Source organism: Osmerus eperlanus, chromosome 16, assembly GCF_963692335.1.
Source record: "Osmerus eperlanus chromosome 16, fOsmEpe2.1, whole genome shotgun sequence".
Classification (NCBI taxonomy): Eukaryota; Metazoa; Chordata; class Actinopteri; order Osmeriformes; family Osmeridae; genus Osmerus; species Osmerus eperlanus.
In genome coordinates this window covers 11,999,416-12,025,698 of record NC_085033.1, presented here as the reverse complement: position 1 = coordinate 12,025,698, position 26,283 = coordinate 11,999,416, and the positions used below count along the sequence as shown (strand labels likewise).

The following is a 26,283-nucleotide window of genomic DNA, read 5'->3' as shown; positions in this document are numbered from 1 at the left end:
ATTATGATAAAAGCATTTATTCGGGTGAATTAAATACATATTAAAATATTGCAAACATATTTACAATGTGATAAAAACCTAACTAAAGCCATTACATTAGCATTTGTATCAACTTCATTCTAAATAACAGGCGTGTATAGGTCCTGGGGTGAAAAGCACCAGGAAGATCTTATTCAGGTAACAAGTCATTCAGGTTTTAGTTTTAGTTAATTTTTAAGCATAATAACCCAGTTTTATTTCCACATGGTCCCTATATGAAGCTTCTTTTACCATTTTTACTTGGCATTTTAGATGTTTTAAACCATAATATGTATGATTCTAATGACATTATAACATGTTTAAACATACATACTAATGAATCTACTGTAGTTATCCAATCCTTCATGTAAATGTAACTTTTTTTGTTTGTCTTCTCTTTGGTAGCATTTACTTACTTAATATTGTCCTGCTCCATGGCCAAATAATCGTACTCATATTACCAGTACGCTATTTGATTTTGGTGGTGAAAATCTATAATTCCTTTTGGTTTCCAAGACTTTGAAGCCACCACTGTAGTTCAGTTTCTCAGTCGTCAGAGAGGTACTTCATGAGCTCCGTTTCTAAGGCAAACATGGACGCCTTCTCCTCCTCATCTTCCTCCTCCTCATCGGGGAGTGACTCATCCCCTACGTCCGGGTACAAACCGTCCCCGAGGAATCCTCCAGGACTGAGCATGTGCTGCTGTAGAGACACTGTAATAGACCAAGGTCAAATAATCATTCAGCTTACTGTCATCATGCCTTCTATTCATCAGTCTCAGTCTGAGAAGACAGAACACCACCACACTCTGTTTATTGCAACGTGACTAAACTATATAGAGCAATCTACTACACACTATGGGTCACTGAGCACTAGTGGGCGTCTGTCCTCCACTCACCCTGGCTGTGGGCCCCAGGCACCACCTCGCTCCAGCTGTACTCGGCCAGGGAGATGGGCTGGCGGACCCAGGGCTGGAGCAGCAGCTGGGCCAGGGTCATCCTCTGGTCGGGCGCTGGATGCAGCAGGCCTGACAGGACACCATGCAGTTCTGGAGCACAGGAGGACAGACAAGACACCAGTCAACAGAAGACGAAACGACCAAAAATAAGCTGCCAAAGGGAACTAGACTCCCTGAGAAGGGAACATTAGTAGGGTATAATGCAGGTTATCTGGGAGAGCAACTCAGGGGTTTATAATGTGTGGATACGTTGGACTGTACCTGGTGAGAGGGGGAAGGGGGGTCTGAGGTGGGCCTCCAGGATTTCCTCCATGCCACAGAAGGGGTTCTCACTGAACAGAAGCGTGTACAGCAGCACCCCCAGAGACCACAGCTCCAACTCTGGCCCCTCGTAGCTACACAGGGGCACACGGACACAGGACAGGGTTACAGAAATACAGAGAGACTGTGCGAGAGAGAGAGGATGTAGAATAGAGTGACAGAGTGAGAAAGTGAGCGATACAGCCAAGTGACTGAGTGATGGCGAGCGAGTGTGGGTGTGTGTGTGTGGGGCGAGTGCTTACGGGTTCCCCTGCAACACCTCGGGGGAGCAGTACTCCAGGGTACCACAGAAGGTGTAGAAGAGTTTCCCCGGACTCAGCATGGCGGCGGAGCCAAAGTCTATGAGCCTGACGTGGAAGCACGTGTCTATGATGATGTTCTCATCCTTGATGTCACGGTGCAGGATGGCTTTGTTCCTCAGGTAGGCCACAGCTGCCACCAACTGACAACCAGCGGGAGAGACGGACAAAAGAGAATTGTTTCTTTAAGAAAAGTAATGTTTTTTTGTGTTTTTTTTTTACCCAATTGTGCCTGAGGAAATGTTTCTTTTGAGGCCCTAGAGACGGGGCTGTATGTCAGTGTAAAAGGGTGTTCCGACAGCGCCGGTTTCTCACCTGTCTGAAGATGTAGCTGGCTAGGACCTCGTCCAGTCTGGGCTGCTTGTCGATGAACTCAAACAGGTCGAGACCCTCGCCATGCTTCTCCATCACCATCTGGAAGAAGCCCTCGTTCTCAAACACCTCCAGCACCTGCACAGGGACGAACGGACATGTGAGCACCCAGACCTGTGGGCTTCCATCTCCACGCTACTGATGGGAGGGGCTGGCGATGACCTTTCCTTTCACAGGCACGCTATGCGTGCAGATATGAAACGCGTCAGGTCAAGTGTAGCAGCAACGCTAGGTCGTTACCGTGGCGATGTTGGGGCGTCGCGTTACCTTGACGATGTTGGGGTGTTGTAGACGTGTTAGGATGGCTATCTCCTGGCTGACTCGTCCCAGCATGGGGTCGTCCACCCAGCATTCACTCACAACCCTGGCCTTCCGGATGAACTTCACCACCACCTGTGAATACACACACACACACGTTATGCCATTCCTCCATGAAAACCAGCCCATGCTTAAACAACAACTACCATTCAGAAAAGCACAAACACACCAACATAACATTCACCAAACAGTAGAAAACTGCTTGCTTCAGTCCACCAGTGACTCCCCCTTTCACATGAGTGCTACCTGTCTGTACAGAGAAAAGGGATTCCGGTCTAACCTCCTGTCCGTCCGAGCGCCTGCAGGCCTGCCACACGAACCCGAAGGCCCCTTTGCCCACAGCTCGGATGGGGTGGTACTCCTCGTCAAACTGGCCGTTGCAGGCCCGCGACTGCTCCAGGTCCACCGTGGAGCGCAAGGCGTCCCCGCGGCTCGTCTCGCACGTCGCCTGAGTAGAAAACAGACAAACCGGTCCACACAGGAAGGGGTGAGAGCAACCCTGAGTCAGCACCACATGGAGATGCCCTCACCACACACGCTGGATTTGTATGTCGCTTTGGATTAGGGATGCTCATTTAATTATCTTTTTTTTTACCGATAACCGACACTCGTTAACGTCCACTAACCTTTAACGACAAGATTAAAAGTTTTGAATGGACAAGAGTCTGTGACCCATAAAAATAAATACCAACAAATGTTTTTTTGTTGTTGTTGTTGTTAGGATGAGTGTTGTGACCCGGGCTGCGTGGTGGATGAGTGTTGTGACCCGGGCTGCGTGGTGGATGAGTGTTGTGACCCGGGCTGCGTGGTGGATGAGTGTTGTGACCCGGGCTGCGTGGTGGATGAGTGTTGTGACCCGGGCTGCGTGGTGGATGAGTGTTGTGACCCGGGCTGCGTGGTGGATGAGTGTTGGCGCTCACCTCCCCCAGGCTCAGAGCTGAGGAGTCCGGCTGGGAGGCCATGTTGGAGGGCTCCATCTGCAACAGCGCCTCCTGGTGGCTCAGCCACACACAGAAGACCGTGCGGCCCTCAGGCAGCTCTGCCCTGCACACCTCACACTGCACCTCTGGACACAAGGCAGGGGAGAGGACAGCTCATCAAACAAGACATCAGCCAGTAGGCAGAGATCAGGACAGCTCGAAACTGAGCTGTTGTTTAGGAAGACCAAGTCTGCCCTTTTGGAACGAATCTGAAAATCAGTACCAACCTATTCTGGAGCCATCCCTGTGGTAGCCGTTGCCCTGGTATCTGCCCTCCCGGATGTGCTGCTTGGGGGCTGGGGAGTCTGTGTGTCCATTCAGCTGGGGCTTCTTAGGGGTGGAAGTGCTGGGAGCATCCATTTCTGACTGCATCCCCAGATTCATCTGACTTGTGAACTCCTGGGTCTGGGCCTGGTTCATCTCAGTGAAAGCTCCCCACTGATTCTGCTCCGACTCCTGACGATTCTCACTCCTCCCCCCCTCCCGTTCCAGCGATGGACTGTTCCTGACCTCAGCACCCTTCTTACTGGGAGACTCCGCTTCCTGGTCGGACTCTACCACGTACGGGGAAGGGGTGCGCAGGAGCTCGGCCGTGTCACAGGAGGTGTGGGACAGCAGGTCAGCGGGCTCCTCCCCCCGGGGGAGCTCCACGCTGCAGCTGAGGTCCAGGTCAGCCATGGCCCGGGTCACCTGGTCCCCATTGGTGGTCAGGTCCACGAAACAGCTGGCAGAGTCCAACACCGCTGCAGATTCCTCCAGGCGGTCGGGTCCCGACCCGCCCTGACCCGCCCACTTCTCACAGAACCCAGAGGAGGACCTGGAACCACATTGTGTGATCGTCTACTGTTTTTTAGTTTTTTTATCAAGAAGCTTTTTGTTCAAAGCGACATACAAAAGGGTGGCTGAGTGGTTAGGGAATCGGGCTAGTAATCTGAAGGTTGCCAGTTGGATTCCCAGCCGTGCAAAATGATGTTGTGTCCTTGGGCAAGGCACTTCACCCTACTTGCCTCGGGGGAATGTCCCTGTACTTACTGTAAGTCACTCTGGATAAGAGCGTCTGCTAAATGACTAAATGTAAATGTAAAATGTAAATAGTGAATTTAGAAAGTGTAGCCAAATCAAGGGTCAGAAGTGCATAGCTCTAACAGTATTTTGACGTTTAGAGTGAAGGAAGTATATTTTACTAGGCACAATATAAAAAGAACAACATTTCTCAACCTCTACAAATCAGACGGAATGGACTCATGAGGCGAAAGCACAGCTGACGCACTGACCAGGTGGCCTGACAGGAAGTTCCTCCCTGATGAGACACTCTGATGAATAACATGAGATCAGGATACTGTCAGTGTATCCTCAACAGAGGACGATCCCCTCACCTGCTCCCCAGGGAGATGACTTCAAAGCTGGAGTCCTGGAGGACGGAGAGGTCCGTCCGCTGGTTCTCCTTCTCTGGGTGGTTGGAGCACCCTGGCCTGGCAGGACCACAGGCATCCAGGCTACCTGGATGAGGGGCTGGAGGAAGAAGAACTTGTGTTTACTTCCAATACCGTCTTTCATCGGCATAGCAACAGATCATCCATTTACGACAATCTAATGTTGACCTCCATTGAGAGCCTGTTGAGAGTCTGTCCCCTCGGTGTCGCAGGGCTGCTGTCCGGGGTTGGAAGGCTGGGTTGGAGAAGGGAGGCAGATGGTGAGCCCCTCGGGGTACTCCACCAGGGCGAAGGTCTGCAGGAGGACATCGGTGCTGTCTCCTACCTCCCCTGTCAGCTCCAAAGTGTCCTCCACCCTGGGGGGAGAGACTATACAATCGTCCTGCGAACTCTTGATCTGCAGTCAAATGCTCCACCACTGAGCTATAGCCTACCTACCCCAGGTACGAGCTCAGACGCTGAGTCTGAGACGAGGGTCCACTGACCTGACCGTGGGGGTGGACGTGACTGCGGGTGGGTGCAGGGTGGAGGGGGCGCTGCCCTGCTGCTCCAGCCTGGCGCTGGTCCCTGTGAAGATCCTGCCCCTGGCGGAGGAGCCCGGGGTCTGCCAGGCCTGCAGGACCATGGCCATGTCCCCAGCCAGCAGGGACGAGGGGTCTGAACACACACACACAGACACAGGCAAAGGAAAAACCAAACTGGCGGTTTACAACTGGTTCACGAGGCCCATTGCACGCCACATCCCTGATTATGAAAACAATCAACACCCAGGCACTGAGAGGTAGCAGAGTAGATGAGAAGGGATGAGAGATAAGCAAGCAGGTCCTGAATATCCTGTCAGCAGGTGCTAACCTTTCCTGTCCTGGGGCTTGTGTCTGCCAGAGAGAGCAGACTGACAGGACTGGGGCACCATGCAGCTAGTGCCAGGGTTAGGACTACCAGAGGATCTACAGCGGTCTGTAAGGGCCACAGAAAGAGAGAGAGAGAGATCACTATGCAGGCAGCATGCAGAAATCTAACCCCATGACTCCTAATAGGCTACAGTCCAGCTGGACTAGAGGTTCAGACTTGAGGCGATGTTTTAACAGTTTTACTACTATTATGGGGGTGGGGGATGGGTATAGCTCAGTGGGAGAGCATTTGATCAAGAGGTCACAGGTTCAAATCACCCCTGTACCTGCCCAACGGAATCCATGACATTGTTAGCTTAGGAAACCCTGTGTACCCGTGTCCCAGCTGGAGGGATGAGAGGAGCGTGTCAGGAGCAGCCCGTCTCCTGGGGAACGGGCGAGGGGGAGGGGCATGTCTCTCCTCTCCAAGCTGCACATCCAGTCATAGAAGGCAGGCATCAGGAAGGTGACAGTCTGTAGGGCACAAGTCAGACAAGAGCAGTCTGGAAACCAGCTCAAACAAGGGCCAACGAGGAGCACGTCATTCAACAGAACCGGATTAGCTTTAAAACTATTTTCCTGTCGATTGGATCTACAGGGACAGTACATTTACATGTAGTCATTTAGCAGACGCTCTTATCCAGAGCGACTTACAGTAAGTACAGGGACATTCCCCCGAGGCAAGTAGGGTGAAGTGCCTTGCCCAAGGACACAACGTCATTTTGGCACGGCCGGAAATCGAACCGGCAACCTTATGATAGGTAGCCCGATTCCCTAACCGCTCAGCCATCTGACCCCCCTGACATGATGCCAGATCTGTCAGGACTTGGGAATCTCCCCGTCTTACCTTCCCCGTGAGCTCGGCCGTGCTGTAGCCAAACAGGCTGAGAGCCAGGAGGCGGTGGATGCTGAGGAGGGAGCCGTCGGGGTGCAGGGTGAGGAGGCCGCTGACAGGAGCAAACACCCACACTGTCCCCGAATAAATCAGGGCAGAGCCTGGGGACAGGAGGACGCCGTCCGCTTTCCCTACTGACACGACAGACGCAGGCAGAGAGAGGGACAGACACACAGAGAGAGAGAGAACATGTATAATGGATCTCTACAGATTTGACATAGACAAATGTCAATATTCTGCAGTGCGCAAACTTGTTTACAAGTTAAACTTTGTTTACAACGACACTGGAAAACCCACATGGCTGATGTTATTTTTGCCGAGACTGTACCAGAGGACGTGTCCTGTGACTGTGTCTGTTCATGGAGCTCAGACTGGGAGGGCTCGGGCGCTCGACACCCCGGGGAGGTGAGAGGAGGCCCCGGCGGGCTCCCCTGGCCGGCCGCTCCTTCGGGGCTCCAGGTCAGCTCGGCACGGCCGGACCCGAGGCCCTGAGGCTGGGCTCGCCTACACACCACAGCCCCCTGGAGCTTGATACACAGGGGGAAGGAGGTGCCCTCCCTGCTTCTACCGCACACTCTCTGGAGCCGCAGCGTCTAGGAGGGCAGAGAGCGGAGTTCATGCGCATCCCTGATGAGGCATGCTCTTACATACAGCAGCAGATTCAGGGAAATGGTGTATTCTGTGACCGGGTCGATCAGGCTGTCCTCATACTACCAGAGACTCCAGCCCTGCACATCGTAGCACGTGTGGGCGTCAAGATGCTGGCAGCGAATACAAAAGCCCAGAAAAAGACCCTGGTGTGCAGGAGGGTTTACCTTGGGCAGAGCTTGGCTGTGGAGGGGCATCCGCAGAGAGGGCATCAGATCACTAATAGACAGCCCCGTCAACTCCCCGGCCTGGTGGTAACCATGGAGATGGGCGAATGCCTGGTCACAGCCGAGGATGCTGCCCTGAAAATGAACACAGCGGCACTGACAGTTAGAATTGGGAAGCTGTCAGCCGATGGCATGTTGGTTTCTACAGGGTCGGGTACATAAGACAATCCCATTAGGCTGCTTACTTCCTGCGAGAAAGAGACTTGGGCTGCTATCCTCTGAACCCGCTCCATCAAGACCTGGCAGTGCTGCCCTCCCTCCCCTGAGGGCATCAGGGTCCACACTGACACGGGCACCTCGGCACCACACAGGCTCACCGCATCCATCTGTAGGACAGAGGAGGGTCACTCAAAGTTCCACACTGGATTTAAGAGATGTTAACCATGTGCATGAATGCAAATAATCTACTGAGAAACATGTCTCCTACCACTTTTCCGGTTACGACAGCAATATGTCCATCTGCTTGTAGGTACTCTTCATTTAGAGCTTCTTCCAGGATCTGATTGGTTTTCTTCAGGACATAGGACAGCTTTTGCCCAATCAACTCACTGCTGCAGCAATCAAACAGCTGGCAAGCCAGTTTATTGGCAGCTGTTATCTGCAAGGGCCAGAGAAAAAACATTTCTCAAGAACTGCACGTCAATTGTTCTTATGGAGATGGAAGTCGGACTTATAAGGATAGAAGTCCTCCTAGTTCCATTCTACCTCTTCTGTCCTGAGGTGCACGGTGAGAACTGCCTTGTTGGGGTTGTGGGAAGCAGGGGCTCCACAGGTGAGCTTGCTGAGCAGGGTGTCTGTGTCTGACAGAGCTGACAGGTGAGGCAGGGAGCCAGGCCGTGTGTGGGACTGGGAGCCATGAAGACAGGACATCTGGATGTCTCTTGTTGCGACAGAACTACCAGAGTTCACATAGCCGCCTGTCGTGGAAAAAGGGTGGACGCTGGTTAATACGAAAGCACGGAAGAAGCTAATCTCTATGGCCGTTGCTTTGTTTAAACAAGGTAGCGGTAAGTGAATAACAATCTAAAGTACAAACCCTAAGCTTCATCATACTGATGAATAAAGAGAGTATGTTTTTAATAGACAAGTTGTTTTATGCATAGCTAGCTAGCTAGCTACACACACACTCACCCGTCAATGACCCAGGGTAATGCCAGTGCTGCAGAGACAGCTGACCTTTCCTGTGAAAAGCACGCTGGGCAGAAGGATAGGACTTATTTAAATCAAAGTCATTCTTCAGCATGTCCAGCGAGTCTGGGGCCCCGCACACGCTGTCCTCTTTCAGATGGATGTTTCCGAGCTCTGCAAAAGGAGCCTCAGCCCACAATGACATGGTTGTGGGCTCTAGTAGTGAAAGAAATAGGTCAATACAGTACTGTATATAGTATCAAATAGAAAAGCACCGTATACTGCAGCTAGGCTACAGTAGCTAGCTACAGTAGAGAACTCGCTACTCCCAACGACCATTAATTTCTTGTAAACGTTCACAAAGTCAACACAGTTCTCAAACACTCACCCTTTTGACTCCCTAATTAGTTGGGCGTGAAAAGTTTCTTATGTCTTTCTTGCTTATCAGCTAAAACGGCAGGCTGTTGGACTAGCCCTGCTCTAGTTCTACTAGCAAGCTAGAGCTTTTGTTATTGTCTTCGCTCGCGAGTTGGTTGGTGCTGGTGGTTGCTAGGAGGAGGAGACGGGAAAGGTTACCGTAGGTAACTTGAAGACTTAGTATCTTGCAGGCTATGCTTTGGAAGGCAGGTACTCTAATCGGACAATGAATGTATCTAATTTTGGCGAGCACATCACAAGCTAGCCTTACTTCTTGAAATCCGACTGGGAGCATTAGGCTAGTTTGCTAGGATACTTTACAAAACGCGGGGATCACTCAAGGTACGCGGGCGCTTTCAAAGAAACTAGGAGGAATCAACCAATCGGGCTATCTTATCGACGTTGTAGGAGGAGTCAGGAAAATGAGTATGATTGAATGAATGGTAATGATATTAAATATTTATATGAGATGATAGAGAATAAGGGTTACTGTACGACTTGGGAGTGATTATTTTATTTAGAGAATACATACTAAAAGTTCGAGGCCAAAAAAGTTGCCGAAAAAACGGCCGAAAAAAATTGAGGCCAAAAAATATTTTGCTAAAAAAATTGTGGCCCAAAAATATTTTGCTAAAACAATTGTGGCCAAAAAATATTTTGCTAAAACATTTGTTGCCAAAAAAATCGGATAATAAAAAAAATAATTTGAGCCAAAAGAATTCGAGGCCAAAGAAAAGGAGCAAATTTTGATGCCAAAATATTTGAGGCAAAATAATTGAGCCTAAAAAAATTGGAGCCGAAATATTTTCATCAGAATTTTTGTGTTCAATTTTTGGGGATATTAATTTCACCATTCGAATATGAGCAGCCTGAATTTCTGAAACTTGAATTTTTAATCAGATTTGTTTTAAAACATTTAAATTAATTAATTTTTCAATTTTAAAGCGGTGAATTCAAAATCATAAAATTGAGTGGTGTTTACATTTCAATATTAAGTATTCAATGCCTTATTAAATTCAAAACATTATGTCACTGATTTGCTTCCATACATAATCACCAAAACCATCTTGATCTGCCCTACCAGTTTACGTTTCCAGCTAGTACCAAGTTTTCATTAAAACTCACAGGCTACAGACACTTTCACACTAGATATTTATTTATATATGTACAAATCAACAACAACAACAAAATACATTTAGGAGCCTCTGGGCACAGCTTATCTACAATTGTTTATGCTTGCTTAATGCTTACACAAGGGTAAAGCATGACTGCATTCTTTCAATCAAAAATACGCTATTGTAATACATTTCACTGCTCAATATACAAGCTACTTTAGTTGCACATACAATGAAAATAGTCAGTGTAACAGTCAATTTATAGTTGTTTTGAAATATCCTTCAATCCAACTTTGCTCTGTTGGTATTTTAGCAATATGAGATATGACAATAAAAATGAAACAGGATGTCATTACATTGCAGGGGAACATGGGTTTGTACATTAGTGTTTTCTAGATGCCTTTTTTAATGTAATCATTTGTTCATCACTAATTTATGAAATGTAATGTAGAGATGTGTCTGGCCCACCAATCAAAAGTCCCTCCCTCATGGACATAGTTCTTGGCTTTGACAAGATCACCCCACTGATACGGCATCCACATTCATTATAGAAGCTGATTGTGAAGCATCAGAATGTAGCCTGAGGGGTGGAACTATTTTGAATTGACCATATAGTCTTTGGATATTAGGACATGATAGTTTTATGTCATGACCTGCATCTTAGCGTCCTAGGTTGAATAGACTGGATTTCGCTGTAATTGTGGCATAGCTGTAACATGCATGCTTTGTTAAGGAGCTCAGACATCACAATATTGAGTACTGGTTGACCTCGGTAAGGACAGGACAACACATACGCACACACATACGCGCACACACACACACAAGGTTGGGCACACATTTTGAGTTTCCATGGCTGAGAGTGTCTCCAGCTTCTTGGGTTCCAGTTCTCTCTGTGTGTGTTCTCTTAGTGGGGGTAGTCCTTCTTACTACGAGGTTGGTTCCCCAGTATGTGATCAACTTCTGTAGCAATGTTTGCTGTCATTTTGGGAATGACCTGCAGTCCATGCATACAAGATAAACACACAAATAACACTTATATGTTGCAAATTGTCAACTGTTGTAATCGATTTCAAAATGTATATTGTTTGTCCGATGTCCCTGCTTTTTAATACATTCTCTCTGCACCAGATATTTTCTTAATAAGTAAAACAGCAACCAAAGATAACTTAAAACACGTTTCAGAAGGTACATTTAGCCAAGCTTTGTTCCTTGCCTGTATGGCTCCTAGGTTCTCTGTTAGCTGTGTGGGGTTAGAAGTTCCCAACAACACTGAACTTACTCCTTCATTCCTCAGACACCAAGCTACAAAAAGAGAGAGAGAGAGAGAGAGAGCATTAAAAGCTTTTCAGGAGGGTCTCATCTCTAAGCTGTAAAATGGATCAGCTGGAGGGTAAGGTGAAGTTAACAGATAAGGGTTTGTCTGGAGCGTTCAAAGAGGAAGTGATTAAGGAGATTGGTGCTGATGAGCTGTCCTCTCTCTGTCTGCCTGTAAACTACATTAGTAACAAAGCAGTAACTTAAAGGCATGGATAATCCACCAGGGTTAAGGATGGTAGTTTCTCTGCACAACAAGAAACATTTTGTTTTAAATTTTTTGGAGAGATTTCTGTACACCGCTACAGATGACAGGAGGACATTCCTACCTATGGCCAGCTGTGGCAGTGTACAGCTCAGCTTCTCAGCGATGTGAGCCAGCTCCTTCAGCTTGGCCTGCTGTTTCCTTCCATCTTCACTCACTATCTTCTCCTTGAGCCACTGGTAGGGCTAGGACAAGAGAAAGACGGAAGAGAGGGGGGAAGGGGGGGGGGAACAAACTAAAACATGTAGCCACAATGGGTGCCGCCTCTATCAAATACGAGATACATAGGCGGTTGACAGCACAGTTCGTAATAAGACGTCACCAGAACCAGGGTGTCCTCTGCACCTTCATTGAGGCCCTGGAGGTTTCAGGGACACCGTTCTCATATTTCCCAGTGATGATTCCACAGGCAAGAGGAGACCAAGAGACCACCCCCACACCTGCAAAAACACACATGGGAATCAGTATCAGGCTGGCTTCCAAATATGTACCCGACTCTTTGTCAGATGACTCGAAAGACTAGATTATTTGGGTGGCGCATGAGCGGTCAGGACAGATGCCACCTGCCTATCTTGTGGTAGAGTTCAGGCAGCTGCGTCTCCACCTTGTCCCTCTGGAAGAAGTGGTACTCTGCTTGTTCACACACCGGAGGGATCAGGTTAAACTGCCTCGCCACAGAATAGGCCTCCTGGGGGAGCGAGTGATGAGAAGAGAGAGGGATTTGGGGGTGGTCGAACACAGAGGCAACATGTCGAACGTTTTCGGAAGAATCTCACCTTTTCAAATGCGACGGGTAATTGCACTCTCCAGTTAATGTCAAGCTTCAAGATAACTTGGCATTATTAGACTGCGCCTGAACTTCACTGACTTCATTCACTTGTTTCCTTCTAAAGTTTTGGCCCATTACTAAACAGCCTACTGTTTGCTCACTGAGGAAATTCTGCTTCAGCTAGTTTGATGCGTTATGAAACCATGCTGTTCCCACCTACCATGATCTCCATAGCAGACCACCGTGAAGTTCCCCAGTACATGGACATTCCCTGGTTGATTGCATGGGTCATCGCCCTCACGATCTCTGCAGATAGATAGAACCAACACACTTACATACACTCTCCACAGAAAACCAATGCATGACAAAAGAGAGCCCCGGAGTAAAGAGATCACAATCGCCTACAATACCAGGGGAGATCTGTTTTGTACGTTTGTCAGGCAATAGATGGCTCAGTGCTGTGTGCAAATCCTAGAGAGGGGGTTATAGTGAGTACAGACTTGTAGGGGCAGGTTTTAGACAGTGGAGGGTGCCAGCTTCCTCATTATCCAAACACACAGTTGCCTTTCACGGTCATTACCTCAAAGACACACATGGAGCTTAACAAGACAATCACATTTTTTTCCCAGCCATAGACGATGAAATTCAATTTTTCCAACTTGATTGAAAACGGCACTCTATTTCTGTTTTGAGGTCAGGTTGACACATCAAGCAGATGCATAACAATTTACATTCAGTTCTACTCTGATTGGAATATAACTGCCAAAGAAGTCTCAGCAAAGAGACAACAGTTGGAACCCATTAAAGACCAGCCTCGGGGCAAACAGCTAAAAGGAAAACGTTTAAAACAAACTAGACCAGGTAAAAAAAAAAGGAGAGAGTGACCATCCTCTTTCGATTGACTTGAGTTGAACCATTAGAGCTTCATAGCAGATAAGGCAGAGCTAGTAATGTGACTGAATGCTGCAGGGCGGAGAGAGTGAATGCACTGAGTAAAAAATGGTGAGGGTGGAAGTGACATCTTGCTATGGTTATTATCACAGTAGTAACAGTTGAGGGGGGCTGAAGTCAGCCGTGGAGGACCTTTGTAGCCTGTGTTGTGTTTGTGCTTGAGGCTAGCAGCAGGCTAGTTCTGGTGATGGAGGAGGAGACACTTAGAGAGCAGTTCCAACAGGAGACTGAAATAACTCAAGTACTGGGGAAAACAACGACATAACAAGGGGTATAACCAACCAGGAGGAGACCAAAACCTATTATTCTCTAAATGTGATTCTTAGGGAGACAAGAATACGATTCTCAGCCTCTTATTGCACACAGATGACTCTGAAGTGTTTGTTAACTGCGGAATGAAAAACGGGAGAACTAGAAAAGCAAGGTGCCATGAACCTACAGTGTGTGATTAAAAAAATTTATTTCCTCATTTCCTTTCCCCAGTCTTTTCGCTCTCCGAGCCAAAACATAGCCGAGCGAGCAAGTGTGTGTGGGTGAGGCAGGTGGGAGGTAGAGAGGAGAGAATGTCAGGGAAGAACAACAGTACATCTGTTCTGAGAAAGAGGGTGGGAGGGAAGGAAAGGGGGAGGGAAGATGGGCAGAGAAGGATGACAAGCCAGGGATCTTGAAACCAGGGATCTTGAAACAAACACTGCTGATCAGAATGGGAGCACTTGTAAATTTACCTGGGCTAAGCTGGTGACACACAATGGGTTATTGCTGCAATGTCTATGATAAAATCAGAAACACAGATAATAGAATACAACAAAAACCATGCACTCCACAATGGTCTCAATAGTGGATACTTTCAGCTTTCCTCAGGCACCAATCGTACATGACGTATTTTTAAAGATCGTGAGAGAGAGAGAGAGAGAGAGAGAGAGAGAGAGAGAGAGAGAGAGAGAGAGAGAGAGAGAGAGAAAGAGAGAATAGGCCAAGCCACTTCACTTGCCTTTGCAACCCAAACTACATCAAATGCACACATACACATGCACACACACACACACACACACACATGCACACACACACACACACAACAATCCGTGGGCTGCTACTTTTCATTTAACTCTTGTTTTCTTCCACGCCTTATTAATTAAAGCACTTTTCTAACATATGTTCCCTCCTCTCACTCCCACTCCTCATCTCCCTATCTCTCTGCCGGGCTGAGGCTCCCAGCGAGGGCAGGCAGAGAGGGGGGTGTAGGCAGGAGCTAACAGGACAATGGGAGTCTGTGAACAAGCCTTCAGCCTCAGATGGTTGTGAAGGAACAGTCTCTGCTCACTGTGACAGTATGCTTTTTTATATAGAAGAGAGGGAAATAGGGAGCCGGATATAGCAGCTGTTTGAGGATACGATTTAAGTTTTTTTTATTTTTATTCTTCCTTTGTCAGCAGCTGTATGCCTCCATCTACCTCCTCTCCTTCCAGCTTGGTTAGTTTTCTGACTCAAAGACTCTATTGTCTCCCAGGGACTTATTAAATATTGCAAGCTTTATCAAAGAAACTGGAATCCTGAAGCCGGATAGTGGGAGTGTATACTTCTGATCGACCACTGCAGTTTGCCATGCTCCAGTCAGCTCTTTGTGGACGTATTCAATGTGTGTATCACTAAGATGTTCCTATTGGCAACATGTCAGGTCTACCCGGAAGCCAGCTGCCCTCTAACCCTCAAGTCAAACACACTCCGTAATAGACAGCCCCACTGGCAACAACCACAGAGCCACAGCATCAGTCGAGGAATGCTGTCTGTCTCTGGTCGCTCCCGTGTCTCAGCAACTGGGAGGGAAGAACAGAAAGAGGAAAGAACAGAAAGAGGGGAGAGAGACCGAGAGAGGGGGGCGAGAGGCCGGGGAGAGTGGGGGGGGGGGACTGAGAGAGGGGGGCGAGAGCCCGAGAGAGGGGGGCGAGAGGCCGGGGAGAGGGGGGAGAGAGGCCGGGGAGAGGGGGGCGAGAGGCCGGGGAGAGGGGGGAGAGAGACCGAGAGAGTGGGGCGAGAGCCCGAGAGAGGGGGGCGAGAGGCCGGGGAGAGGATGACAGCACCAAAATCAGACTTTTACCCCTGACATCAGCCCACGTGCCCAGAGGGAGACACAGGTCGTCTCTCTCACACGCTCGGAAGCCGTTAAAGTAGCAAAGCAGAAAATGTCAGTAAGTGTTGATCGTTTTTAAACTCAGTACGCATTCTGTAAATAAATATGAAAGTATTTTCTCACTTCCTGTAAACAATAGCCATTTTACAGGCCAGAATTATCATCAACGTCGGCAAGCTATAATTAATTGTTCAATGGTACTTGACATTCATAGCACTGTCTTTTCTTCCTCCGAACACCCACTTTATTCTTTGTTTGTTGGTATGTGTGTGTAGGTGTGAATATGTGTGTTAAAAAAAAGAAATCACTGCGTGATAAATTACAGTAATTTGAACTCACCCGTTTTTTTGCGGTGGGAGAGTGTGTGGGTGTGATGTGAAGCTGAGTTTAATCCTGAGTGTCTCATTGGTCAATCGACTTATATGCATGTGCTCTCTACATTTGGTTATAGAGAGTGACTTTCAGAATGATGAATCAAGACAGCTACCTTGTACTGTAATGGTGAATGGACATGAATGCAAATACTCTATCACTGTGGAAGCCTGTACAGCCTGTACACTTTCTCTCTTTCTTTCTCTCTTTCTTTCTTTCTCTCTTTCTCTCTTTCTCTCTTTCTCTCTTTCTCTCTTTCTCTCTTTCTATCCATCTATCCATCAAACCATCCATCCATCCATTCCAGAGTCTCAATGGATCTGTCAGTCTCAATATCAGTACAGGGGTATATAAGTCTCTCTCTCTGTCTGTCTGTCTGTCAGAAGTCACAGTGTTGTGGGAGGGGCCCATCTCCAGACAGAGGCAGCCTATCATCCGTGTATACTCATGGCTCCGAGGCCAACTGTTTGCCAGTCACCAGCAGTGGTGCTGACAGGCTGAGTCTGCGCATGGTAAGTATGACAGATTGGCTTCCCATTGGCTCAATTGGGGTTCAGCGAGATGCATAGCTGAGAGTTTGTTCTGGGCCTGGTTCTGGAATATGTACCACACCCAGAAAGGGATGGAGACGAAAGAGAAAGAGGGGCATCGAGAGGGAGGGGGGGGGGAGGGGTCAGGAGTGTGAAGGTGTGATCTATAATGAGCAAGGAAAACGAGGGATGCGGAGAGAAGGATTTTATTGGGACAGTGAACAGATCCTCAGGTTGATAGTGAGTGGAAGGAAGAGAAGAGGTAGAGAGATTGCAGAGGAGGAGGGAGAGAGAGAGCACAGTAGGGTCTGTCTATCCACTGAGACAAACCCAAAAATACACCAGCTGCCCCGAGGGGGCAGATAATCCTGTTTCAGTAGAACAGGGAGGGGTATGTGGGGGCACAACATACACGACACGCGCATGCACACCCACACGCACGCATGCACACCCACACGCACGCCCACACGCACACATTTACATTTACATTTAGTCATTTAGCAGACGCTCTTATGCAGAGCGACTTACAGTAAGTACAGGGACATTCCCCTGAGGCAAGTAGGGTAAAGTGCCTTGCCCAAGGACACAACGTCATTTGGCACGGCTGGGAATCGAACTGGAAACCTTCTGATTACTAGCCCGACTCCCTCACCGCTCAGCCATCTGACTCCCGCACACCCACACGCACGCACACCCACACACACGCACACCCACACGCACACCCACACCCACACGCACACCCACACGCACGCACGCACGCACACCCACACGCACGGACGCACATGCACGGATCACAGAGAGAGACAGTAATACAGAGCCAGAGACACAATGCTGTGTGTTTCCCCAAACCCACTCCCAGCTCCCAGTCCCTGGACACTCACCCTCCATGGGAGTGTTGGTGTCGGGCCTGTTGGCAAAGACCACATCCACATACTCCAGCTGCATTCTCTGGAGAGAGCCTCTCAGACCTAGGGGAAACAGAGGGAGAGGCCAATGAAAAGGGAGAGCGAGAGAAACAGAGAGCAAGGACGAAAGACTGAGAAAGAGGCGAGAAGGAGGATAGGCTGCGACGGGTTGGAAGGAAACGCCCGCTACAGGAAAGGAAGACGCAAAACAACAAAAACAGCTGGGTGAAGAAGGGATGGATTAGCAGGGAGCTTTAGAGTTTTCACTCTCTCCTTTGCTCTCCTCTCTCTCTCTCTCTCTCTCTCTCTCTCTCTCTCTCTCTCTCTCTCTCTCTCTCTCTCTCTCTCTCTCTCTCTCTCTCTCTCCGCTCTCTCTCTCTTTTAGTCAATTTTTGGGCTTTACTCTGGGAATCCTGAGGGAAGTGAGACAGGGGGAAGCAGAGAGGAGAGGGGGCCGAGAGAGAAAGATGAATGAAGGATTGTCTGTCAGATCAGGCCCATTCACAGACAGAGGATTCCACAGAAAGATGAAAGGAAAGGAGAGGGATGTAGCCCAGGAAAAGGAGAGGAGGGAGGAGAAAAGGAGTCAAATAAGCTCTTGCCTCATGTGTGTATCTTTAAACAGTGTATGTTCTGTATCTGTGTGTGTGTGTAAATGTGTGTATATTCTGTGTGTCTGTGAGAGATTAGTGTCATAGTCATCAGAGCAAATCCAGAGAGGGCGTAGTGCTCTCCCCATCACTATTCAAATGTCTTAATCCCTGCACTGTCATCAGAGGGCCAATAATCCCAGAAACACCCATTACACGCACCCTAATCTCAGTCTGCACATCCATGACTTGCAGTTTTCACAGATTTCACAGCTCTGACTTTCTTTCTGGAAAGCATAGGTAAACAAAGATGTACTGTGAGAGGACGTTTTCAAACAGGGGCTGTGAGGACAATATGCAGATTTCTTTTCAGGGAAAACCTTACTCACAGATTGCTTTCTGTACTGTCTGCAACGTTACCTGATCAAATTTTGTGTCAGGTAAATTTTCCTCCTAGTAAATAACCCAACAGCTGCTCCATTTCCACATTCAGCCTGGCTGCTATTCTACCACTGGATTCAGTGGACATTATCCTGCAGTAAGACTCAATAAGAAATAATGCCAGCAGGAGTTTTTCTCGCCAAGTTTGTTTGGCCATCCATCAGGCCTGCAGTGACATCCGCTACACCAGCAGTGACAGGGAGGCGGGTTCCCCCACACAGTCATCTATCCTCTGGACAGAGCAGCTGGGATAAAGCTAATGGTCTGTGCAATCTCTCTCTCTCTCTCTCTCTCTCTCTCTCTCTCTCTCTCTCTCTCTCCCTGTCTCTCCTTCTTCCTCTCTCTCTTTACCTTGCATACCCTCACCAGCACATTCACAAAACACTCCAATTCACACACACCACTCTCTCTCACACCCTCCTCTCTCTCTCTCTCTCTCTCTCTCTCTCTCTCTCTCTCTCTCTCTCTCTCTCTCTCTCTCTCTCTCTCTCTCTCTCTATCCTATCATCAACTTGGCAATGTTTCTTTACTTGGTCCTCCTTTCTCTCTCTTAGTTTTTTTGGCAAAAACCCATCTGTCGTTCTTTACTTTGGGGATGTGAATGTTAATAACAGTGTGGAAGAGCTGAGTCACTGCTAGAAGTGCACCACTGCTTTCTGGACAGGACCGCCAGGCACCAGGACACCAGGGGAGGGGAGGGGAGAGGAGAGAGGGGAGGGGAGGAGAGGGGAGGGGAGAGGAGGGGTGGGGAGGAAAGGAGAGTAGAGTAGAGCAAAGGAGGGGAAGGGAGGGATGGAAAGAGGAGGGGTGGTGAAGGGAGGGGAGAGGAGGGGAGAAGAGGGGACAAAAAGGAAGCGAGGGGAGGAATGTGGAGTGAAGGGGAGGGAAGGGAAGAGAGGACTCAATGAGTTTTGTGGGTGCTATCGTGTCACCCATGGTGGTTGGAGACAAGCAAAACAAATAGACAAGCTGAGTCTCAGCCAGTGTTGGGGGCCTGAGGGGAGATCGGTACAGGTGTTTCAGAGGGGAGGTCCAGTTCAGCTGAAAGCTTGGAGGAGAAAAAAAAATCAATCAGGAGAGAGAAGAGAGGGAGTGAGATGAAAGAAGGGGTTTATGGCAGAGTACTAGGGCAAGGAGTAATGGGGTGATGTGGAGGACAAGACGAAGCAGAGGAAATCCACACCCTACCCTCAATGATGTGTTTCCTGTTGAGGCCTCTCTCTGTCTCGGCTCTGAAAGACAGGAGGAATAGATGTGTGAGCGCACCACACACACACACACACACACACACACACACACACACACACATTCACACACTCACAAAAACACATCAGAATACTTCATGCAAGACTCTCACAAGCTGCAAATCAATAACTTCAGCATATTCATCCATGTTTTTCAAGGACAAAACAACCTTGCAAAAGTGTCCTCCTGTCTGGCTGTCCACAGATGTCTGTTTATCTATCAGACCTACGCATACACACACACACACACACACACACACACACACACACACAATACAGTTTCTACATCTTATACTCATTCATACTGGCTCAGAGGAGAGACAGTCCAATTAACATACCAGTGCAAAATCTGAGATCAAGTGGGTTATCATCTCCACCAGCAGTATCTCAGTGTGTCTGTATTTATCATGTGTGTGTGTATATGTGTGTTTTTGCATGTGTGTGTACTTTGTGTGTGTGTTTCTATTATGTGTGTGTGCGCGTGTAGATGTCTGCAAACGGGCAGATAGCTTTTCTGGTCCTCAAACTGCTTGCTAGACGGTTATTTAGTCAGCCTCTCCGCACTCCGAAGAGCTGGCTTTCTACTCCTCTGTCACAGCCAGCTCGTCTGGGCGCCACTCGGCACCATCCTCCGGTCCTGACCCAACAATGATCCCAGTCCCCACCGGCTCTGAGGGGAACCCCAACTGTCTCTGTCAGCCTCCTTGAGAGCTGAGCAGCATATTAGAGGTCTGATGTACTCGCTTGTTTAACTTCCCCCGTGGCTCCGTCCAGCCGTGGGGAGATGAAGACAGTGTGACTAACGCACACCAGGAGCTCTTTAGGCTGTCCACACAACAAGACTGCAGAGTAGGCAGTTGGAGCATTTGAACAATTCTCTCCTCGCACTTCTCTTTCCTGTTGCCAATGGGACTTTCTGGGGTTGACACGTCGGGAAGCAGTTTGGATCCAATTTCATGGCCCTGGGCCGGGCGACAGTGTGGAAGAGGAGGCGTCCTGCCTGGCGTGGTGCTGAGGCAGCAGGTACTTACTTTCCTCCCCAGTAGAGCTTGGTGGTGATGACCAGACTGGATCTCCTGAAGAAACACACACAGACCGCAATGTCAGAGAGACAGACAGACAGAGGGAGAGAAGGACAGACAGACAGACAGACAGACAGACAGTGAGGTTGTCAGTGAGGCAGAGACAGACGGTGAGAGACAGACATGGAGGCCAAAAGACCAGTCAGAAGTCTGGAGGATAACAGACAGCATTATGGACAGTAAAGACTCGTTCCCACTCCAGGAATAAAAACATGGAGGATGTTTCTGAACTGGAGACACATCCGCTGTGGATCCAATCACATCAACAATGAATAATAAACCTCCGGAGTTACAGAGGAGTCATGGCTACCGCCCGAGCCGAACATGAGGAGAGAGAAGGGATTTCCGATGGGAAATTCACAGTGGTGTAGCGCAGCATAAAAGTATGAGATCAATATTTGCCGGTGCCGCCTACAGACTGGGGCGCTTCTGAGCCTCTGCGTGGCTGCGGTCAGAAAAGCTTCTCTAAACTTTTCTTTGATCGCCATGGTTACAGCATGGTATAGTGATAGCGAGATGGAGGATTGGCTACTTTAGCGATGAAGCTGCGATAAACGGAGATTTCCTGGGGATAATGTGAACCGCCTCTCAGGCAAAGATCGCCATTGCAACCTACACTAAAGATGGATGCTGGATCCACCATCTCTTTTCCTTCCTTTCTCTCTCTTTCTCTCTCTCTCTCTCTCTCTCTCTCTCTCTCTCTCTCTCTCTCTCTCTCTCTCTCTCTCTCTCTCTCACTCTCTCTCTATCTCTCTCTCTCTCTCACGCACACATACACACACAAGATTATACATTACCTCCAGCACTTCTTCTTGATGATGTTTCCCAGGATTATCTCCGCTCTGTAACAAAGCAAGGAGATTTACTTTCATGCCATCGCCACAGTGTGTGTGTGTATGTGTGTGTCTTTTTGTGTGTGTGTGTGCCTTATCTCCCACACATCTGCACCACTAATCTCTGATGAAAATCCTCAAGAAAGTAGCAGAAGATAAAGGCAGCAGTCCGCCATATCATGTTAGTAAGAGCCTCTGTCTTAACCTTGACATTGACATGCAGGGTGAGGCCGGGACTCTAATCATTCCCCAACTTCAGGTCTTAATCTGATTAACTGGGCTGGCAAAAAAGAAACATCTTTCCAAGATGTTTATCTTGGACTGAAATCAGAGGCGCATCGTTAAAACAATTAGCATTGAGCTGTGGTTCCTGTTCCATTCTGTGTGTTCAGGAGCTGGGCTAGGGCTGGATCAGGAGGATTTGGACAGGAAGCCAGAAGCAGCCCTGATGCAGGCTGGATCTGAGGTGTCACTCACTTCCCCCCAGAGTAGACCTCCGCCGTGTCGAAGAGGTTCACCCCGTTCTCATAGGCAATCGTCATCAGCTGCTCCGCCACCTGTGAGACAGAGACATGAGGTGGGGGAGGGCTGGCTGACTGACTGGATAGCTGACTGGCTGACTGGATAGCTGGCTGACTGACTGGATAGCTGGCTGACTGACTGGATAGCTGGCTGACTGACTGGATAGCTGGCTGACTGACTGGATAGCTGACTGGCTGACTGGATAGCTGGCTGACTGACTGGATAGCTGACTGGCTGACTGGATAGCTGGCTGGCTGACTGGATAGCTGACTGGCTGACTGGATAGCTGACTGGCTGACTGGATAGCTGGCTGACTGGATAGCTGACTGGCTGACTGGATATCTGGCTGGCTGACTGGATATCTGTCTGGCTGACTGCCCGGTACTACCTGTTATAGATCCTGACAACACACAAGAATACCGCAAACAGGAGTCAAATAATAAACTTGGACCAGAATCTATCATGATTTAGTACCTCAGTGCTAGAACATCTGACAGCAGATCATGAGGTTTGCAGTTTCAAACCCCACCCCTGTGCATCGCTTTAGTTAAAAGCGTGTGCTGCGTAAACACATCACTGGTAAATTACTACGATGAGCAAGAGTATTATTCTCTTGGGCGTTTGTGTGTCTTTTTCTAGTCATGTTCTGCCCAGCACCCAGGACAGACAGGGCTGTACTCCTCCCAGGCAGGCTGTGAGACTGACAGCATGGGAACAGCCCTCCCTAACAGGCTCTGACAGGAAGGCCTGATATGACTAGTGGGAAGTGCCTGGGAGGCAGAGCTCCCTTGGTAGACGGCTGAGATAGAATCAGAACATGTTCTCATTCCTCAAAGGTTCCAACAGGAAGTTGGGGACACGGAGGTCACGGAGATCACGGGTTCAGATGCCAACATGAATCATGTGCTTTTGCAGTATCTGCCGCTTCAAGGGACGATGTACTGTTTACAGCGAATTGTTTATGTGTGTTACATACCAGGAAGGAACATGCAGTATGTCCTACCTCATCTGATATTTGCCCACCGAAAGTCACCCAAGTGCCTGTAGAGGAGAACACACAGTCAGCAACGTGGAACAGATGGGGTGGAACATGATGAAAATACTCTTTTTCATTCTAGGCCCCAAGACCAGGAGCACAGTTAACCACGCTTGAGTGGTCGCTGTGACATTAGAGTATGGACTCCACTGTAGCCTACCATTTCCCCACTTACTTTTCTTTGTCTTTTCAAATGTAATTGAGTTGGGAGGTGAGAGGGAACCGCAAAAGAGAAGGGCTGACCGACCCTCATATGTGACACTCATCATCACCTTCTATCCCCGCAAGAAGAACCGAACCCTCTTCCGTCCCGTGCTGAAATGTTCCCGCCCTCAAGACTGTACTTACCCATGGTGCACCGCGACAAAATCACCCCAAGGCAGATCTGTGTCTCTCACTCTTCCTTTCTAGCCCACTCTCCTGCACTCCCTCTCTCTTTTCAGTTTGTATGCACATGTTTGTGTGTGTGTGTGTGACTCATGAGAATGACTGTGGGTCTCGTTGTGTTGTGGCCAACCACAGTCCCTCTGCCCCTGTCATAACCACCTAGCATCACCAGATATAATGAAGGGACCAAACATAGCCCTCCCTGGTCTCTCCCAGGCCCCGGTACATGAGCTGGGCTTTGTTTATTTTCTTGACCCTCAGTTACCCTACAGTCCCTCAGTGGCTGCAGATCAGCTTTCTTCAAGGGGCCCTGCACACAATCATGTATTCATGATTGACTGTAAAAAAAAAAAAAAGGATTTACTATGAGTGTCCCAGTGTTTTAGCAGAGTGTTCCTCTGTACGTTTACTGACATAACTATAAAAAAAATTGTCCAGTGCAGCGATGTACAGTAAGTGTTCAAATCATATCCACTATCAGGGCTGTTCACTGACCCATGATGCTATGAGGTTGTGGTAAACAAGGACGGTAAGGCTGCTTGTGCTATGGCAATGACAATTCAGGTTTGTACTCAATATGAACTCATTGAGGATGAAACAGCCTGTAGACAGCTGTTCACTGTCCTGACCCTCTACTTCCTCGCAGTCGATGGAGTCAAGGGAGAGAATGTTACGGTAAGAACGCTGCAGCATGAAGTCTTTTTTTTTTATACTTTACTCGCAACCCTTCCTCCACACGCTCACACGCTCGATCTCATAGACACACCCATCAGTGCACCTGGAGAGAATCATTGGGCCCAGCCGAGATGCACATGGATGCTAATCAAATCATCAGCTGTTTGCTAATTAAATGTACTCACCAAGCCCCAAACAGGAGACACGCAGGCCTGATTTCCCCAGGTTCCTATGGAGAGAAATCGCAAGTAATATGTAAATGACTAATGCTGGGTACACACCACAAGATAATCGGTCTGATTTTGGGCCGATTTCCCCCTTAATCTTATCAGATTTTCCCTTGGTGTGAGGTGTGTTAAGAGTGACCGAACTTGCTCGCAAGAACCCCGAGGATAAACACACTATAGGAGCAAAACGGTTCAATCTATGATTTTTTTGTCCTCATGTTTGTTATATCTCACATTTTGAAAATCTTAAAAGATTTATATAATATTTTAGTGTGTGCATAGACCTAGTGTGGCCTGCCTTACATGCCATCCCAGCTGGTGTTACTGTAGAATTCAATAACGTGAATAAAATGGCTCTTGAAGAAACATGCAGGCAATGTGTTGTCCTGACAGTAATGCTTGAAGCAGAACAAGTAATAAAATAGGCTAACCTCCCACCTCCAAATCAATAGTCATCCCAACGCGTAATGTTGATTACTGCTGGGTATGTTGTCTTTTTTATGCATTTGTGAATCAGAGTTCATAGCTGACTGCAAAATTGCAGTTCATGTAGCCAAGCTATCACTATAGCCTGTGCCTGGTGATTCTGGGGGAGGTCTGACAAGATACAGCCCTTTGAGGACACTAAACTTTACGTCAAAGACAGAATGTTTTCACTTTTGGAAACTTTGTTTCACCCACTTTCTCATTCACTTTTAGACTTTAACCCAACAAACCTGCATGCTACCAGCAGGACTCCACATTCACAAACTGGATATGAAATTGTTTCATTTTCATTGTCTGCTTCATGAAAAATAGATTTGTCTAGGCGTCTGTGGTGTCCATTATCATAAACATTTACTGCTGTTTTATTACTATAGATGCAATCACATCTCATTTTGCAACTTTATTTATTTATTTATTTTCTGCTCTAACTCTAACTTCCTCCAAGCTGCGGACGAGTAGATTTGCAGTAGTCCATTACCTCACGAGTTGAACATTTTCAACTCAAGCAAAAAATTCGTGTGACGCTGTGTTGCGAAAGTTTATCAATGTTGAGATGTCACTGACGTTTTAGAAGATATGGAGGGCAAGATTATTGTTGCTGTCTGTGGGCATCCTCTCCTATACGACACTACTCCGTATTTGTTTATTGTAATCATTTCGGACCGGGTCAGCCCTATGTTTCCACAGCCTTATGTTCCCAGATTTATTTAGGGTTAGGGTCAAGAGAGTTTGGAAGCTAGCTAGCTCCTTCAAATCGCCAGCTACGGAATGGTGAAGCCTTAATTTTGAAAAAGCTCTTAGAAATGTGGGAACATAGAGCTGTGGGAACATAGAGCTGTGGGAACATAGAGCTGTGGGAACATAGAGCTGTGAGAACATAGAGCTGTGGGAACATAGAGCTGTGAGAACATAGAGCTGTGAGAACATAGAGCTGTGGGAACATAGAGCTGTGAGAACATAGAGCTGTGGGAACATAGAGCTGTGGGGACATAGAGCTGTGAGAACATAGAGCTGTGGGAACATAGAGCTGTGAGAACATAGAGCTGTGAGAACATAGAGCTGTGGGAACATAGAGCTGTGAGAACATAGAGCTGTGAGAACATAGAGCTGTGGGAACATAGAGCTGTGGGAACATAGGCACGCTCCCTTTCGGACATCGTTGACGACGCAGAAAAACGGTTGGCTCCTAGCGATTTGCGCGAATAAACACAAATGAACGCAAAGTGAAAATTCGATTCATTCGCGCAAATAATTCGCTTTGCGTTTGGTCTAAAAACAGCATTATACCTTTTGACCTCCCACATAACTGCACCACAAATGGCATCAACAACAACAGCATCAAGTCCAGGATGAGCTACAACTCTCGAGACTGAAGCGACAACAGAATCCATCAGCAGCTCTCAGTGCCGACATCCATTCACCACCACTAATGACCTCATAAAGAACTGCAGGCCCCTTGAGCAGCTAAACAGACCGCTAATGATTGGGGCGAAGTGAGACCGATGCA

The 26,283-nt window shown here is 48.1% G+C and overlaps 2 protein-coding genes across 6 annotated transcripts in view; both read right to left on the bottom strand.

Moving 5' to 3' along the window:
* Position 1: 1 nt before the first annotated feature.
* On the bottom strand, positions 2–9,258 carry pask (PAS domain containing serine/threonine kinase). 3 transcript variants are annotated; one of them, XM_062481406.1, is made up of 23 exons: positions 9,176–9,257; positions 8,876–9,036; positions 8,491–8,703; positions 8,065–8,276; positions 7,787–7,957; positions 7,545–7,685; positions 7,300–7,434; positions 6,813–7,077; positions 6,437–6,618; positions 5,925–6,063; positions 5,552–5,656; positions 5,185–5,356; positions 4,868–5,055; positions 4,643–4,778; positions 3,494–4,083; positions 3,207–3,352; positions 2,567–2,734; positions 2,236–2,361; positions 1,912–2,046; positions 1,540–1,739; positions 1,238–1,371; positions 917–1,066; positions 2–731 (listed from the first exon to the last, which is right to left on the bottom strand). In XM_062481406.1, the coding sequence occupies exons 3-23, from the start codon at positions 8,690–8,692 to the stop codon at positions 565–567; spliced, it is 3,864 nt and encodes a 1,287-aa protein (XP_062337390.1). In that variant the 5' UTR covers positions 8,693–8,703; positions 8,876–9,036; positions 9,176–9,257; the 3' UTR covers positions 2–564. The 3 variants fall into 3 exon arrangements, with proteins under 3 accessions (XP_062337390.1, XP_062337391.1, XP_062337392.1); XM_062481407.1 differs by having other exon boundaries at positions 6,437–6,615; positions 8,876–9,257; XM_062481408.1 differs by lacking the exon at positions 5,552–5,656 and having other exon boundaries at positions 8,876–9,258.
* A 787-nt stretch (positions 9,259–10,045) lies between these two features.
* Positions 10,046–26,283, bottom strand: part of kcnab1b (potassium voltage-gated channel subfamily A regulatory beta subunit 1b) — a 29,160-nt gene continuing 12,922 nt past the window's right edge. For all 3 annotated transcript variants that reach the window (XM_062482392.1, XM_062482393.1, XM_062482394.1), the window contains 13 exons: positions 24,249–24,292; positions 22,969–23,006; positions 21,921–22,000; positions 21,408–21,452; positions 20,560–20,604; positions 19,473–19,516; positions 17,230–17,316; positions 12,588–12,673; positions 12,166–12,286; positions 11,944–12,038; positions 11,663–11,783; positions 11,233–11,321; positions 10,046–11,013 (listed from right to left, as the gene is read on the bottom strand). In XM_062482392.1, the coding sequence (XP_062338376.1) occupies positions 10,924–11,013; positions 11,233–11,321; positions 11,663–11,783; positions 11,944–12,038; positions 12,166–12,286; positions 12,588–12,673; positions 17,230–17,316; positions 19,473–19,516; positions 20,560–20,604; positions 21,408–21,452; positions 21,921–22,000; positions 22,969–23,006; positions 24,249–24,292 (985 nt within the window). In that variant the 3' untranslated portion in view covers positions 10,046–10,923. The remainder of the gene's footprint in view (positions 11,014–11,232; positions 11,322–11,662; positions 11,784–11,943; positions 12,039–12,165; positions 12,287–12,587; positions 12,674–17,229; positions 17,317–19,472; positions 19,517–20,559; positions 20,605–21,407; positions 21,453–21,920; positions 22,001–22,968; positions 23,007–24,248; positions 24,293–26,283) is intronic.

Coding starts and splice junctions, on each gene's coding strand:
- pask (XM_062481406.1), bottom strand. CDS start 8,692: ATGTCATTGTGGGCTGAGGCTCCTTTTGCAGAGCTCGGAAACATCCAT. Junction 3,353..3,493: donor CAGGGATGGCTCCAGAATAG/GTTGGTACTGAT, acceptor CCTTGTGTCCAG/AGGTGCAGTGTGAGGTGTGC. Junction 2,362..2,566: donor GGCGCTCGGACGGACAGGAG/GTTAGACCGGAA, acceptor GTGTATTCACAG/GTGGTGGTGAAGTTCATCCG.